We start from the raw sequence: 16,363 nt of genomic DNA, 5'->3' as shown, positions 1-16,363 counted from the left end.
ATTCAATTGAAATGCAGTTGTGTGTTTTCAGAAAAACATTCACATTCTTCAGATATCAAGATCAAAGTCCCTGAATTATATACTGTGTATATACATGTACTATATGTAAATAACATGCAGAAGGTTTTTTTCTTTACCACTAACTTTAAAATACTCCTATTTCTATTGTACTTCATTTAAAAATAAATATTTTATACTATATTATAATGAATGAAAGTCTATTTTTTAAAGTTCACGAACCCCAGCCTTATAGCCAATGAATTTACTTGAAACATCCTTACCTATGTAGGTTTCACATCCAGTTCTTGTTAACATCTGTTGACATAGGGCCTAGAAAGTGGTTTTATCACTATTTTAGAAATGATTCTTTCTAGACACAGAAAAGGTAAATGACTTATGTGAGTTTCAAAATGAGTTGATGGAAGAACCAAAAATAGGAGCTTTTCTAGTATGTACTCGACTCCCTAAAATCCCTCACATAAGAGAATGTCTGCCTTCACTTAGGCAGTGTAAAGACCAGATCCTGGGACATCAGCCTGGTTTAACACAGAAACGTTTCTGTTGGGGAGGGGCCAGGGAAAGGCACAGGGAGGGCTGACACGATTGTTTCTAGGTCATGTCCAACCTTGCTGTTATAACACAGTTTTCTAGGTGGAAGATAATACGCTCATTAAAGTGAAAGTGTTTGTTTTAAAATAAAGCAATAGGAACCCAAATGACTCTGTTACATAGATAAATGAGCATACATAAATGGACTCAATTTTTGCTTTTCATGCTCTGTCATATTCTATATTACGGCAAAGTTGTAGGCAAATAAATAGTTGTTTGACAATGAAACTGTGTTGTTCATTTAACTTTAAAAGCCACTGATTAGAATCTTAATCAGTATTTCCATGTAGTACTATATTCATAGAAATACTGATATTGCAGTGAATAGAGATAATAGAATGATGCTCTTTATCTCGTCATGTAATCTAGCTTTTGAAATGCATCCTAATTCATAAATAATGAAGAAAGCCAACAACATTATTCAAATGGGATATTTTGAGCAATTAAATTCTTAGCATCAGTTATAAATTCCCGTCTCTTCCCTATTTTCTGCCCAAATCTGTTTTTATGGACTGACCTTTGGTACCCACTTATTTTATAATAAAACATTTCCTGAGTCTTTTTTATTTTAAATTGTAATGGCCTTTTCTGTCAAATATGGTATTTATAAAAGTTTCTTTGATGAAAAACCTCTGAATTTTGTGCAAACAACCCAGGCAGGCTCTTAGATTAATGATAACATTTGTATAGGACTTTTATGGCTTTATACGATACTTTTACACTCAGTTTATTTGACCCTTACCTGGAATACTTAGTGGAACTCTCATTTTACTGATGAGAGCAATATAGAGGAAGGTGCCTTGGCATGGATGGTTCTAGGTATTCAACATGTACATTTTAAAAGGAAATTAACAAAGGGAACTCAACAGGTTATTTAACTGGCTCGAGGTCACCCAGCAAATACAGTGTCATACCAAGAATTGAACTTGCTTCTTTACTCCAAAATTCCATACGCTGTCATTGTCTCACTGCTCTTTTCAGGCTTTTTAAAAGGTCAAATTAAAAATATTCATTTTCCTTAATTGAGGAAACTCACAAATGCATGAGCTTTCATTTTAAATTGTAATGGCCTTTCTTCCGTCTGTCTGCTTATATCATTAGCCCATCTCCTCTATTCATAACTGCTTCTAAAATTAACCATTTTATTGTTAGATCATATATTTCAGAGGCATTTAGTACGTTCACAGTGTTCTGCAGCCGTCACTTCTATCTTGTTGAAAAATGTTTTTGTCATCCCCACAGGAGACCCCCTCCCCATGAAGCAGTCACCCTAATGCCTCCTCTCCCCAGCTGCTGGTGACGACCAGTCTCCTTTCTGTCTCTAGAGTTCCCTATTCTAGAATTTTCATGTCAATGGAATTGTACAATATGTGATTCCCTTAGTCCATGTGGGCTGCAGAATAGAATACCATAGACTGGATAGCTTATAAATAACAGAGATTTATTTCTCACAGCTCTAGAGGCTCGGAAGTCCAAGATCAAGACTTGGGCAGATTTGGTGTCTGGTGAGTGCCTGCTTCCTGGTTCATGGATGGCTTTCTTCTCACTGTCGAAGGGAGCTCTCTAGAATATCTTTTATATGGACACTAACCAGTTCCCTAAGGATCTACCTCCTAATACCATTACATTAGACGTTGGGTTTTCAACCTGTGGATTTTGAGAGGACATAATCATTCAGCCCATTGTGATGACATTTAGCGTGTAGCTTCTTTCATGTAGCATGGTATTTTCTAGGTTAATCTATGTCACAGCATGTGTCAGTTCTTTATTACTTTTATGGCTGAATTATATTTCATTATAGAGATAGACCATATTTTATTTATCCTTTCATCTGTTGATGGACATTGAATTAATTCCATATTTTGTTGATTCTTATTAGTACTGCTATGAACCTTTGTGCTCAAGTATTTGTTTGAATACCTATTTTCAGTTCTTTGGAATGGAATTGTCAGGTTATGTGGTAATTCTATGTTTAACTTTTTGAGGAACCACCAAACTGTTTTCCATTTTCTACCAATGATGTACAAGGGATCCAATTTCTCCACATCCTTTTCAATGCTTGTTATTTGGCTTTTGTTTTTATTATTATAACCTTCCCAGTGGATACGAATTGGTATTTCCTTGTGGTTTTGATTTGCATTTCCCTGATAAAATATTCATACTTTAATGCATAGGATTAATCAGAAAGTGAATTTTGGTAAGAAAATCAACATCAAAATGAGTGGTTTCATTTGTCTTCAGGGCATTATTTAAGACTGGCTTATGATTACCCCAGGGGTGCATGATTCTGGGCTGAAAATAAAGAACATGTTGCTATGGGATTAGAAGGATGTATGCAGATAAGAAGACCACAATCATCCCTAATTTTTAAAAAATTCTTAAAGTAATTCTTAAATTAATGAGGAAAAATAAGAAATTACATCATGTTTTGTTTTCCTGCCACCTGCCAGAAATACTTAGTTCTTTGCCTTGCAAAGTTTTCTTTGTATAATTCTTTCATGTGTTAATGGCCTATTCATTTATTTTTGCAGTGTGAGTGAAGACATCCAGGATGGCACAGGGATCCGGGGATCAAAGAGCAGTGGGGATCGCTGACCCAGAGGAGAGCTCTCCGAATATGATAGTCTACCGCAAAGTAAGGCATCTGGTTAAATGCTGTGTTCTGTGTTGGGTTGATTGATGGTTGTCAGCTCGACAAATGTTTTCTGCCTAAACTGCCTTGACTGATAAATGAATATCGTTTTCTTCTCATATTCTCTAATTCTAAAATTCAAGGAAGTTAGGTTTTGTCATACTTCCTGTTGAACACTTGAAAAATATTACGTGATTTAGTTTTCTTTAATCCCAAAGATTGCCTAAGCAATACAGATAGAGGCATACTCTCCTTTGGCATACAGGCCTTAGTGTAACATTTACTCATCAACTGTTCTGTGAACCCTTATAGTATGTACCGTATCTGGTCTAGATACTGTGGGAGATACAGAGGTATGGTTGTATTAGATATTTACAGTTGGTAAGAGACTTAAGATATGAATAAAGAACTGTAATAGAGTTTAAGTGTTCATTTCCAAAAGAGAAGTGCAAGTAGAATGTTCTTAAACATGTGCACACATTGAATTTGCCTCTGATTGTATGCCTTTTTAATAATCAGAGGAGGGGGCAGTTACTTCCAGCCTCAGAGGTCCGGGATGGGCTTATGGAAGAGTGGTCTTTGAACTCAATTTTAAAGGATGGGTAGGATTGCTTATGTGGAAAGAAGAACATTCCAGGTTGTGAGATGTGTGCCACAGAGGTAAAGAGCTGGGGAAAGTGAATGGCAACCAGAACCAGTTACCTTGGGCATAGGATGAATTGAATGAAGTAAATGGAGGTTGTACGATTTTGGGAAAGAGAGGCTGGATGGTGCCAGATTTTAGAATGTGGAATCATAGGCAATCCAATCATGGAAAAAACTTTTGTGCTGGGAGTTGTAAAATCAGCCTCTCTTTGGGATTGTGAGTCTTGCCTCAGTGCGCCAAATGCATTGTTATCAGGGTAGATTGCAGGCTTGAATGGTGGATATTTCCGTATCTGTGAGAAATGTAAGGAGTACGCTAATCTAGAAGGGGACATGCCCTTCAGAACCAAGCAGGACTGAGCTGAGGGGTTAAAGAGTCTGAATTAAAAATTACTTCAAAACTGAATGAGCACAGAACTCAGAGGTGAATAGAGAATAAAAAATGACTGGGTTTTGACCTTGGGTTCCATAAAGACGTTGACACTAGTAACTCAAATAGGGACATTTGAAAGAAGAATACATTTTAAAGGAAAAGAAATATGGCACATAAGTTTTAATTTGTGCACATGTTGAATTTGCCTCTTATTATATGCCTTTTTAATGTTTGCATGTTTGTGAAAATTTAGCCTAACTATATTAATAAGGAAAAATGAGTTAATGTTCATTTATTTCACTAAATACGTATTTGAGTTGTCTGCTGGGTTCTGTGTATTCATGAAGACTTTGTGTTCGGTCTGTGTTAATCATACGGGCAGTGTTGAATTTGATATTCCTGGATGATCAGTATGGTGCATTTTTCTCTTTTCCTTGTAAAAAAAATAGAACTCAAACTACTGAAAACTTCTTGCTTTCAGTATCAAATTCCTTAATCCTTTGCTTTCCAAGAGAATGCTTAGATAACCCATCTCTAAGAAAGATGCTTGTTAAGTTGTAGTGAAGAAAATAGATTAATGGGACTAACCAACTAGTGAGGCATACAGACTAACAGAAAGACATTTAATTCATCAGTGCCTTCTTAACCTACCCCAAACTGAGAGACCCTGTGTCAAAGTATAGGAGCATGGATGGGGTTTGGAGTCAGACCTGGGTTAAAGTTGCAACTCTGCCACTTCTTAGGGTTGTCACCTTGAATCAGTTATTTAACTTCTGTCAGCCTCAGTTTCTCCATTTATAAAAAGAAACAATAAGGTTGGAAGAAGAGTTGTACCTTGTAGGGTTATTGTGAAGATGCATTTAGATAAAGTAAATAAGGCGTATTACATCTTGCTTGGCCTGGAGGTGGTCCAAAGTGAATGCTTCTTTTTCTTTTTTCTTTAAGTCTTTTAGAGAAGTGACACTTGGAGAGGAAATAAACTATAAAATGTATAAATGTTGATGTTGTTAATAAAATTGACTAAAGTATAAAGTATAAAAAATACAAATATTTTATATTATTCAGAGATTGCTAATCAATGGATTATTAAAAGTTAATAGGAAATATAAATAGGCAATCCAAATACCTTTCCACTAGAATGTTTGGTGTTATGTTGAAGGGTAAACTTCCCACAGGTTGGTGGAAACTTATTTTTTACTTTTTAGGCAGTAGCAGGGGACTCTTTTTTGGTTTAATTTAGAAACAAAGTTGTCAATTGCTGTAGTTCTTTAGAGAAATAGCCACTAGTCATTTGGTTTCTATATTGAAAATTTATCTTGCTTCCTCATGACTAATTTGCGTGGGGGGTATGTATAGGTTCATGTTATTTGCTTTGTTAGTTAATTGCTACAAAAGAGACATTGGATCTGTTCAATCTATTGGAAAGAAATAGGGCATACTTAGTGCTCAGTATGGTTTCCGGAGCTGGAATCATTAAAACCTAGTTCTTTTGATTAACTTAAGCCATGATTGTGTTTGAAACATAGGATATTCACCAAATTCTCTACTCTCAGTGCTGTCGACAGGCTGTGCACTCTGGCCAAGACTTTCCCACTGCAGTATTCTATCCTCAAGGTATAGCTAAAAACTTAATCTTGAAACCGAGGTCAATTCAAAACATTTTCTATGGAAATCCTCCTGTGTGATGATTTATTCAAGGCTGTAGCTATAAAACCAAATCTTTTCTTAGAGATCTACAACAAAAACTTACGTTAAAAAAACTGTGCAAATAGTGCTTTCATTTTTGTTTTCCTTCTCTTGTTTGTTGTTTCTTTCTCTTGTCCAACATTTCCAGTGTGAAATTTTTGCTTGGACTATGTTATGTTGATTCAGATGCTGACATTTAAAAAGCCAAATCTAGAGAAATGGAGCTTTTGGGTAAACTTCCGAGTAATAAGCGGGCTGATTATGTCCATGGTGTTGTTGTGACTTTTAAATGCCATTTGGGATGGTAACCTTCTAACATATGACTAATGATGGGTGCGTTGCCTAAGCTCACGCGTTTCAGAATACTCTTCATTTTCTTTTTATGTTTTCTATGTCATTAACTGTGAGAAGTTGTACTTTCCCAAGGCATGATTTATTTATTGACTTGAACAGACTTTCTAATTTAGTTTTTCATCCTTCATATTCACATTTTGGATTGGAAGTGTGTCTAAAAAATGTATTGGTCCCATTAAAAATCTATTTAAAAGAAAAGTTTAATTATTCATTAAGTCACCCAGACCTGTTAATTGTTTTTATATTCCTGGATCCAGAAGATTCTGGGTCATTGCATTGCTCAATGTAGTGATGGGATTTGAACCTGGCTGTATATCAGATCATTTAGGGGTGCTTTATACAAACTGCTGAACCTCACAGGATTCTCCCCCACACCAAAGGTATTTTCATTTAATAGATCGGAGCTGGGTCCCAGGAATCTGCATTTTAAAATGTCCTCAGGAGAACCTGATACCCAGTGAAATTCAAAGTGTGCTTATTTAGTATCTTTTACAATATCTAGGAGGACTATGCGTTGCAAAGAGATGGGGAAGTTGATGCTTTGAAGTGGGGTTTGATTTCATAACTATTTGTAGATCTCCCAAGATGTAGAAGAACCAGGCTCTTGTCATGGAGTTAGAATTAGGGGTTTTTCAACAGCTTCATCTTAGAGATTTTCTAGTCAATGCCCTCATTTTATAGGTGAGAAAACTAAAGTATGGAGAGGATGAGTAACTTTCTTAACGTTGTCCAGTGGTTTCCCACTGAAGCCACCATTATGTCCAGGTAGCGTGACTGCCCTCATTGCTGCCGTTTCTACCACCATGTTGTCAAACACAAATGACCATTACCATATTGTTGGGGCTCAATAGACACTGATGAAATTAAATAAATGAACATACTATGCAGCAAATCTTTGGTTTTCATGCTTATTCTTGGAAACTTGACAGGTTAACTTTGAACAGTTGTAATGTTAAAGTTGCATTCTACGAGCTGTTGCTTTTGTTTACTGGGCAAAGATTTCCTGAAATGTTTCCTTTCTTTTATAACTAGAAATTCTTTTGAGTAAGAGTAGGTTTCTTTCTGATTTAGTTTGGTTCCCTAACAGTGTTAATAATGTCTCTTGACAAATTTCCAAGTAGACTGGTAATTTGATCTGGTAGAACTCTGGGCTATTGGATGGTATGTGGACAGAGAAAATTTTAGCTTAACGTGATCCAGGCTTTGGTCAGGAAGCTATATAGAGTGATGGAAGATGCCAGACAGGGAGCTGAGAGCTCTGGATATCTGGTCCTAGCTCCCACACTTATCTTCTTGGCTCTGTTTCTTATTTTGTCTTCTACCGTATTTCCCTGAAAATAAGACCTAGCCAGACAGTCAGCTCTAATGTGTCTTTTGGAGCAAAAATTAATATAAGACCCTGTCTTATTTTACTATAAGACTGGGTATAATATAATATAATATAATATAATATAATATAATATAATATAATATAATACAATACAATACAGGGTGTTATATTAATTTTGCTCCAAAAGACACATTAGAGCTGATTGTCCGGCTAGGTCTTATTTTCGGGGAAACACAGTAGGTGCTAGGAATGCAAGATGAGGGCTGTTCTCTGAATGAATGCATAGGCCAGTGGGGCAGAGATGGGTAAATAGACAATAGCAGTACACGTAGAGGCAAGTTGAGGGTTCTGGGAGGATAGGAGGGTCATGAAGTCCATATAAGGAGAGAGGGTGAGGATGTCATAGAAGACATCCAGAGGATTTGGCACCTGCTTTAATTCTTGAAATATGATTAGAATGAACCTCGTAGAGAAGGGAAGAAAAAGGAGGTAGAAGCACCAGCGCATGTAAAGGGACAGAGTTGTGATGTTGTATACCGAGTTCTGGAAATTTCAAGTGGCTGTTTTCGTGGAGCTAGGTTTCTATGATGAAGGGTTGAGAAATCAAGCTGGATGGGTAGATTAGGGCCAGATCATGACAATCCTTACACATCATGCAAAGAGTTTAGATGTTGTGCAGGTGTCTTCCCTTTGCCCCTCCACACCCATCCTCAGCCCTTCTACATGCTGCCGTCTGATCCAGAAAGTTGAGCCATGTGGACCACATCTACAGGGCTCCTGTGACCTCTGGTTTCCAGTTTCAGGCTTTTTAATTGAATTTGGTCAATAGAAGCCTAGGGAGAGATGGGAGGGAGGAAGAAGAGCAAAGCCAGGGGATTTCTTATCCTGGCTCCCTCTCCGTAAGGTCTTGAACTTGCTCTCCCTTGACAGAAGGTTGTTGCTCCTCTCAAGGCAGACTGCTCTCCTGTTCTGAATCCTGGCACCCCTTTTCCTCCCCTTTTGAGCCTTGGGGTGGTTCCAGTTTGTATTTAATAATCTATCGCTATGTAACAATTTACTCCAAAACGCAATGGCTTAAGCACAGCATTTATCATGTCCGTTTCCATGGGTCAGTAATCCTAGTGCAGGCCTGGTGGGCCGGCTGGCACAGGGGCTCCCACACGGCCACGGGCATGATGTGGGCTGGACTGCAGATTCATCTGAAGACTGGGAGAAGGTCCACTTCCAAGCACTCTCCTGTGATGGTTGGCTGGATTCAGTTCCTAGAGTGCTGTTGGAATAATGGCCCCATTTCCACACTGGCTGTCTCTTGCCACATGTGCCTCTCCCTAGGGCACCTCATAATGTGGCAGCTTGTTTCATCAGAATGAACGAGGGGGAGGAGGCAGAGGGAGTGGGGATTGGTAGTGGGAGTCTCACTCTTGTATAACCTAATCTTGGACATAGCATCCCATCCCTTTTGTTAGGAGCACGTCAGTAGGGCCACCACTAGGTGAGGGGTTTATGCCAGGGCATAAGTACAGGGTGTAGAGATCACTGTGGGCCATTTTAGAACCATGTACCACACAGTTCTACTTTGCCAAGTCAGAGCTTCCTGAGTGCTCCCTTATAGTTCCCCTATACCCTTTAGATTAAAGGACTTTTGTACTTGGTCCTTATTGAAATAACCCTTCCTTGAATTGTCCTATATTATGTGTGCTGTCTGTTTACGGATAAGGCCCCGACTCATGCAGGTATTATCCCAAAAGCAAAGGGAAACCATTGAGATCCTGTTTTTCTTCATAAGGAAATTCTCCACGAAAGGATCTGAAGCAGGGAAATCATAAATTCAAGGTGGACAATGGGCTGTGGCGGGAAGATGCAAGAAAAATGGTAGGATTGTCGGCAGAAGGATAGGTCAGTAATTTCACAGGAATTTGGATGAAGGAAAAAAGATGTCCAAATCAGTGGCAGTGGTAATGTAGATGAAGGGATATATTTGAGAGATGGTTAGGAGGTAGAATCAACAGAATTTGGTGACTAATAAGATGTAGGAAGGATTTGAGGGTGATGAGGAGGAATGAGGGGGGGTCTTTTTATTAGGTTTATACCTGGGAGCTGTTAAAGGTCTCCTGGGACAAATACAGTTTTGTACCAAATACTAACTGCAGAACTGAATTGCCTGCACCTCTCCTCCTTGTATGTAGATAAATCAAGAGTGTCATGGAAAAAGTGTGTAACTGGACAAAGATATCTGGGTATTTTTTGTGGCTGTACCACTAGTTCACTTTTGGCCATGGACAAGTTGTTTCTATGTTTTGTTAAGTCTAGTTCTGACATTTGTGAAGTGAGGGATTAGCTGGGCAGGGCGGTCTCAGAAGTGCTTTCAGTTCTAACATTTAGGGCTTTTATTACCTAAAATAAAGAAATACACATTTTATTATCTGTTTGCTCTTTCATAACCTCCTTTGCTTTCTTTAAAAAGTTAACCCAAGCAAAACTTTAAAAACAGATAATTCAGTATGTTTAAAATAAGTGCCTTTTGGTCTTGAACAGTTAGGGCTTTCTTTCTTGCTTTTCTTTTCGTTTTTAACATTAAATAAAATTCCCAAAAATGAACTTCAGAGAGTGTTCTGGGTAACTAATTTAATTGTTCATTCTGCATTCTAAGATTCTGTTCATTACGTATTTTGAAGGTTTTTTATTGCCTTAGGATAAAACTGTTCTGTTTTCCTTTTCCCCTAGGATTAGATTTGCCAGAGGAGAAGCTCCGCCATCACATTATCTGGTTGGCAGGAGACAGGAGTGCAGGCAAGGCCTGGGTCAGTGGTATCAGTGTCCCCAGATGAAAGGGATGGTATTTTTAGCGTGGGGAGTGGCTCACTGTGGTTTTATGTTGTGTTTCCATGAGTATAACTTTCTAACTTGAAAAGCCTTTGGTGTGTTAAGGCTTCATTTCATTTTTCCATTCCCCCCCCCCCCACCCCGCATTTCATTTCAGAGTCTAAGACTTTCCATTTTGGCAGACAGTTTATCACTCTAGCTATTGACTCTCCTGTATCCTTATACTATGGAGAACATGAATGGCCACAGAATTAATTCTCCATGTCAGTAGTTTGAACAAGAAAAACTAAAAGCTAATAGCTATCTGTGAATGGAAAGTGAATGTGTTAAAATTATTGGGGGATAGGGTGGTTATATTTTCAAAATCGGTTAGTTTGCCAATACAGATCAAAACTGAAAATGGACAAGATTTTTGATCACCACTACCACTTCTAAAAAGTTATAATAAGGAAATGAAAAAAATACACAAAAATAGAATATAGATATAAACATATGTCCACTCCAAAAGAATATTCATACCTCTGTGGTGAGTCACATCCAAAGATGGGAATAAATCAAATGTCCTGAAAAGGAGTTAATTAAATAATTATAATGGAATAGGATTCATAGCGGGATGACCCCACAGTTAGGTTACTGCATTTCTGTTTTAGTACACCCAACTGTCTTAAAAGAAGGTGGTTACTTCCTGATGTAGTCCTATACCTGATATGTCAAAATTTTTTTAATTTGCTGGACTGTTTCTATTGTCTCTTAAATTTTTTCTAGCTATTTTTTTAGTTAAGTTCTGGGCATTTTGTTTATACAACTAACATTGGAGAGATAATTTAAGGCTCTGGGGGAATGTTATCTTCCTCCAGAGTGGATTTGGTTTTGTTTCTTTTTTTCTTTCCTGTCAGTCAGTGAGGCTAGGGGCAGATTACATTAATTCAGTCATGTACAGAAATTATCCCTAGCTGGATTTCAGTTCTTGTCAGTGTTAGTATATTTCTAGATCACCTTTACTCTTGAGAGTGAGTTCTTCTGGTCTGAACAAAAACCCTGGATGTTTGCTCCATCCGCTCATGCCTGGTGGACTCTACCCTTTGGTTTTTGTCCCTTGAGCTCTATGAGACTGCTAAAAGCACTGATCAGCTTCTCAGTCATGCTTTTTTCTTAAGAATGCTCTTAAGAGGAAGAAGCAGCTCCAAATGCTAGCCTCACCATCTTAGCTGTCTTCTTTCTGATCTTGGTCTCAAAATTCTTACTCCCTTGATAGCTTTACAATGCCTTTGAACATATTTAACAAAACATTTTCCAACCTTTCTAGAAACTCTCAACAGGAGGATTATTCTGAAACGTTTAGTTAGCCATTGCTCCAAGTAGAAAATTGGAACACTGGCTTTAAACGAAAATGGATCTGTCTCTATAGCTTCAATTTGCTCTTCAAGTGTTTCAGAAAAGACATTTCCTGAGTGGTTTATTGGTCTGGGGTGGTGGTGGTAGAGAAGAAGAAAAGTGAGAGAAACTTTTAGTATATTTAGGAAGTGGAATAGACGTGGAGGGTGAGAAAGGAATCAATTATATGACCCGGATTTGGGCCTTGGTGGCTGGGGGGCTCGTGATACCAGTCACTGGGGCAAGTCGTAGGAGGAGGAGGACATTCAGGTGTAATGTCACCACAGGACCAGAATGACATTTATTCACACAACCTCATTCTGCAGAACTCTAGAAAGGGGTGATATATCAGGCAAATAACTCTAATATGAAATGGGACTGAAAAGAAACTTACTCTGGACAAAATCTTACCTGGCTCCAAAGACCTTTTTGGTCTACAAAATAGGAAGACGCATATATCTGTCAGTATGACACTTCTAAACATTTCTGCATTAGTTTCCTGGGGCTGCTGTAACAAATAACCACATACTATGTGGCTTAAAATAATAGAAATTTATTGTATCATAGTTTTGGAGGCTAGAAGTATGAAATCAAGGTATCAGCAGAGCCATGCTCCCTCTGAAGGCTTTAAGGAAGGACCCTTCCTTGCCTCTTCCTAGCTTCTTGTGGCTGCCATTTATCCTTGGTGTTCCGTGGCTTACAGCTACCATTACTCCGGTTTTTACTTCTCCCCTTACGTGCCTTTCTACTGCTGTGTGTGTCTCCACCTGGCCTTCTTATAAGGACACCAGTCATTGGATGTAGGACCCACCCTAATCTAGTCCAATTCAGATCTCTACTGAACTTAACTAATTAGATCTGCAAAGACACCATTTCTAAATAAAGTTACATACACCGGTACCATGGGTTAAGACTTCAACCTATCTTCTTGGGGAATACAATTTAACCCACAACAGGTTTTAACTTGCCTCTGGCTGAAGCTTAGTGCTCCTTGCAAAAACCAAGTAGTGTATTTATTGAAAATCTGCTTTCGGCAAGGCACTGTACTTTATTCCCCACACCCTGTTATGTGGGGAATAAAAAGTAGTATAGCATATGGTCCCTGTCCTAGACAACTTTATAGTCTAGTCAGAGAGACCAAGAGTGGTGCAAGATTAAGGAAGAAAATAAGCATTTATTGGCTACTAACTGTATACCAGATACTGTGCTGGGTGCTGTACATACATTGATTCATTTACTCATCAGCATAGCTGGTTGGATAGGTGGTGTCACTCTGTATTACACGTAAGGAAACTGAGGATCAGAAGAAGTAAAAATTGGTATTGGGATTTGAATCTGTGTTTGCTTTATGTTAAAGTCTGTGGGTTGGTTTTTAAGAAATTGAATTATGTAAAAAAAAAGTCTCAAGGCTGTTTGTAATTAATGATAGGAGAGTTGGTGTGGACAGGGTGAGCTTACAGAGGAGGAAGAAATTTGAAGAGAAATGACTTGAATTGTGTCTTTAAGAAAAGATAGGATTTGGCCCAGTAGGAAAGAGCTTAAAAATGATTTTAGGAGATGAGAGTTATATGAGCAAAGGTGTGGTGATAGAAAGTATAAGATATATTTAAGAGATATAATATATATTTTATAATACTAAATCCAGGAGTCATACCTCATGTAATAATAGCCTTGTTCTTCATATGGAAACCCTAAAGGAAGAAAACAAGACATTTTTAGTTCTGAAACTCACATAGTAAGATATTGGTAAAGCTGAGCTTTCTGCCAAGCTGAGTTTCTTTCTTCCTTTTCTTTTAAAAATTGTTTCCCATTTTAAAGGTAATAATTCAATTTCAAAAGAATCAAAGCATGAAGTATAGAAAAAAAATTGCACGTATTTCTACCACACAAATATGACTACAGTTAACATTTTGGTCTGTTTCTACCCAGTCTTTTAATTCATATCAGTTATACACACACACACACACACACACACACACACACACGCGCACACACACACACACACACACACAGTCTGACAAATAAGTTTGCGAAGTCATTGCAACAATGTTGCTAACCTTTTTTGATATCAGAGAGATTATTCATTATGACTTTGTACCAATTGGACAAATAGTTTACTATTTGGAAGTGCTGAAAAGGGTGTGCAAAAAAGTTAGATGAAAATGACCTGAACTTTTCGCCAACAATTCGTGGCTCTTGCATCACGACAATGCACCAGCTCACAGGGCACTGTCTGTGAGGGAGTTTTTAGCCAGTAAACAAACAACTGTATTGGAACACCCTCCCTACTCACTTGATCTGGCCCCCAATGACTTCTTTCTTTACCTGAAGATAAAGGAAATATTGAAAGGAAGACATTTGGATGACATTCAGGACATCAAGGGCAATACAATGACAGCTCTGATGGCCATTCCAAGAAAAAGAATTCCAAAATTGCTTGGAAGGGTGGACTAGGCACTGGCATTGGTGCACAGCTTCCCCAAGGGAGTACTTCGAAGGTGACTGTAGTGATATTCAGCAATGAGGTATGTAGCCCTTTTTCTAGAATGAGTTTGCAAACTTAATTGTCTGACCTCGTGTGTGTGTGTGTGTGTGTGTGTGTGTGTGTATGATATATGTTAACCTAGTGAGTAATCATAGTGTATGTACTATTTTATGTTTCCTTATCATATCCTAAGCATTAATCTGTGCCACAATATGTCATCATCATAATCACAGTTTTAAAGGTTGCATAATGTTTTAAGTAGATAATGTACCATAATTTAATTAATATCTTGTTATTAACAGCAAAATTTAGAATTCCTATGTCAAAAGGCACACACTGTGTCATAATATCTGATATATATTTTTTTCTATTATAGAAAGTCAATATTGTTTTCTGCATAGATAGACTGGGCTTCCCTGGGTGGTTGTCAGAATTTCGGTGTCATTGAACAACTGAAAGAGGTGAGGGGTTTTCTAATAATTAGGGCCAGTGTGTTCTTTACTCTCTACTTCTAAACCAGATCTCCATCCTAGTGTCTGATTAGCGTTGCCTCACTTATCTTGAGAACCTCAATGCTGGGGTATTCAGAAATTTTCAACTTGGAATCTTTCCAAGCCATTTGCTATTTTATTCTCTATTTGTTTTTCTTAAGCAACTAACTAAATAAGAATAACATTTCAACCTCTTTCCACTCCCCATGGCATTTTTCCTGCCTGTACCACTTCTGCCCTCAGTTCAACCATGGATTGCTTCTTATATTTTAAAGCTAAATACAAAAGCACAGTTCTGAGAAGCAGCCAAGTTCTGCAGCCAAGTTTGAAGAATAAAACTTTAAAACAGCTCTTCTGTCACACACTTGAGATGGGAGGCAGGCTTTGCTATAAATAAGTCACATTCCATTTCTATCTCATCCTTTGCAGTCCTCTTGGGTAATGCTTCTTGTATATGACTACAGCATTCTCTAACTGCCCACTCACCCCTTTCAATCTTCCATTTTTTATCTCATTTTATTTAAATGTTCAGTAGTTCTGGAGTTTAGCGACCCTGCAAGAGAGAGTAGAACTTGCATTCTATAGGGTTAAGTGTCATGAGGTAAAGTGGCTGACTTGTTAGAAACTACACTTTCTCTGTAACATTTTTAGTAGCTGCTTGTATTAGTTTCCTATTGCTGCTGTAACAAATTACCAAACTTAGTGGCTTAAAACACAACAAATTTATTCTCTTACAGTTCTGGAGGTCAGAAATCTAAAATGATTTGGCAGGACTGCCTTCCTCCTGGAGGCTCCAGGAGAGAATCTATTTCCTACCTTTCTCCAGCTTCTAGAGGCTGCCCACATCCCTAGGCTCGTGACCCTGCATCACTCTGACCTCTGCTTCCATCATCGTGTCTGGTTCTCTGACTGTGGCCTTCCTGCCTCCGTCTTGTAGAAACCTGTGATTACGTGGAACCCGCCCAGATACTCCAGGATCATCTTCCCATCTCAAAATCCTCCACTTAATCACACTTGCACAATCCCTTTTCCATGGAAGGCAGTATATTCCCAGGTTTTGGGGATTAGGATGAGGACATCTTTGGGGGAGGGGTATTATTCTGTCAACCACAATGTCTATCTTAGAAAAGGGAAGGAAAAATAATTTTGGAATTTTATCTTTTTTTTTCTTTCAGCTAGGGAGGGGATATGCTGAAGGATTTGGTTTCCTCTCAGTATTTGGGATGGTAGATGTGTGGCAACCTAAATTAAGGCTGGGATATCCGTTTGTATTGGCCGAAGTCCATTTGAGGGCAGAAAAGACGAGCTTTTCAGTGATGGGCAGGAAGGAATGGGGGGAGGTCTTAGTTAAAGAACTTCCTTCCCTACTTACTGGGCACCCACATTAGGCCCATATTAGGCTTAGGGGGCCTAATATGGGCAAACAAGCCTTTGCCGTTGAGGGGAGGTGACCAAGCAGGAACATTCCAAATAAATACTGCAGCCCCGTCCAGTGTGGCTTCCTTATAGGACTGTTTGTCTCCAGTTATTTTATATTTTAGAATATGTAACAATTATGGTG

General features: G+C 38.3%; 1 protein-coding gene across 9 annotated transcripts in view; it reads left to right on the top strand.

Annotated features, from left to right (window-relative positions):
• Nucleotides 1-16,363, top strand: part of RGS6 (regulator of G protein signaling 6) — a 464,907-nt gene that overhangs the window by 21,718 nt on the left and 426,826 nt on the right. For all 9 annotated transcript variants that reach the window (XM_074327257.1, XM_019733355.2, XM_074327258.1 and 6 more), the window contains exon 2: nucleotides 3,141-3,244. In XM_074327257.1, the coding sequence (XP_074183358.1) occupies nucleotides 3,161-3,244 (84 nt within the window). In that variant the 5' untranslated portion in view covers nucleotides 3,141-3,160. The remainder of the gene's footprint in view (nucleotides 1-3,140; nucleotides 3,245-16,363) is intronic.

The sequence above is a fragment of the Rhinolophus sinicus genome, linkage group LG03 (assembly GCF_036562045.2).
Source record: "Rhinolophus sinicus isolate RSC01 linkage group LG03, ASM3656204v1, whole genome shotgun sequence".
NCBI classification, from domain to species: Eukaryota; Metazoa; Chordata; class Mammalia; order Chiroptera; family Rhinolophidae; genus Rhinolophus; species Rhinolophus sinicus.
This window is presented reverse-complemented; position numbering and strand designations above follow the sequence as displayed.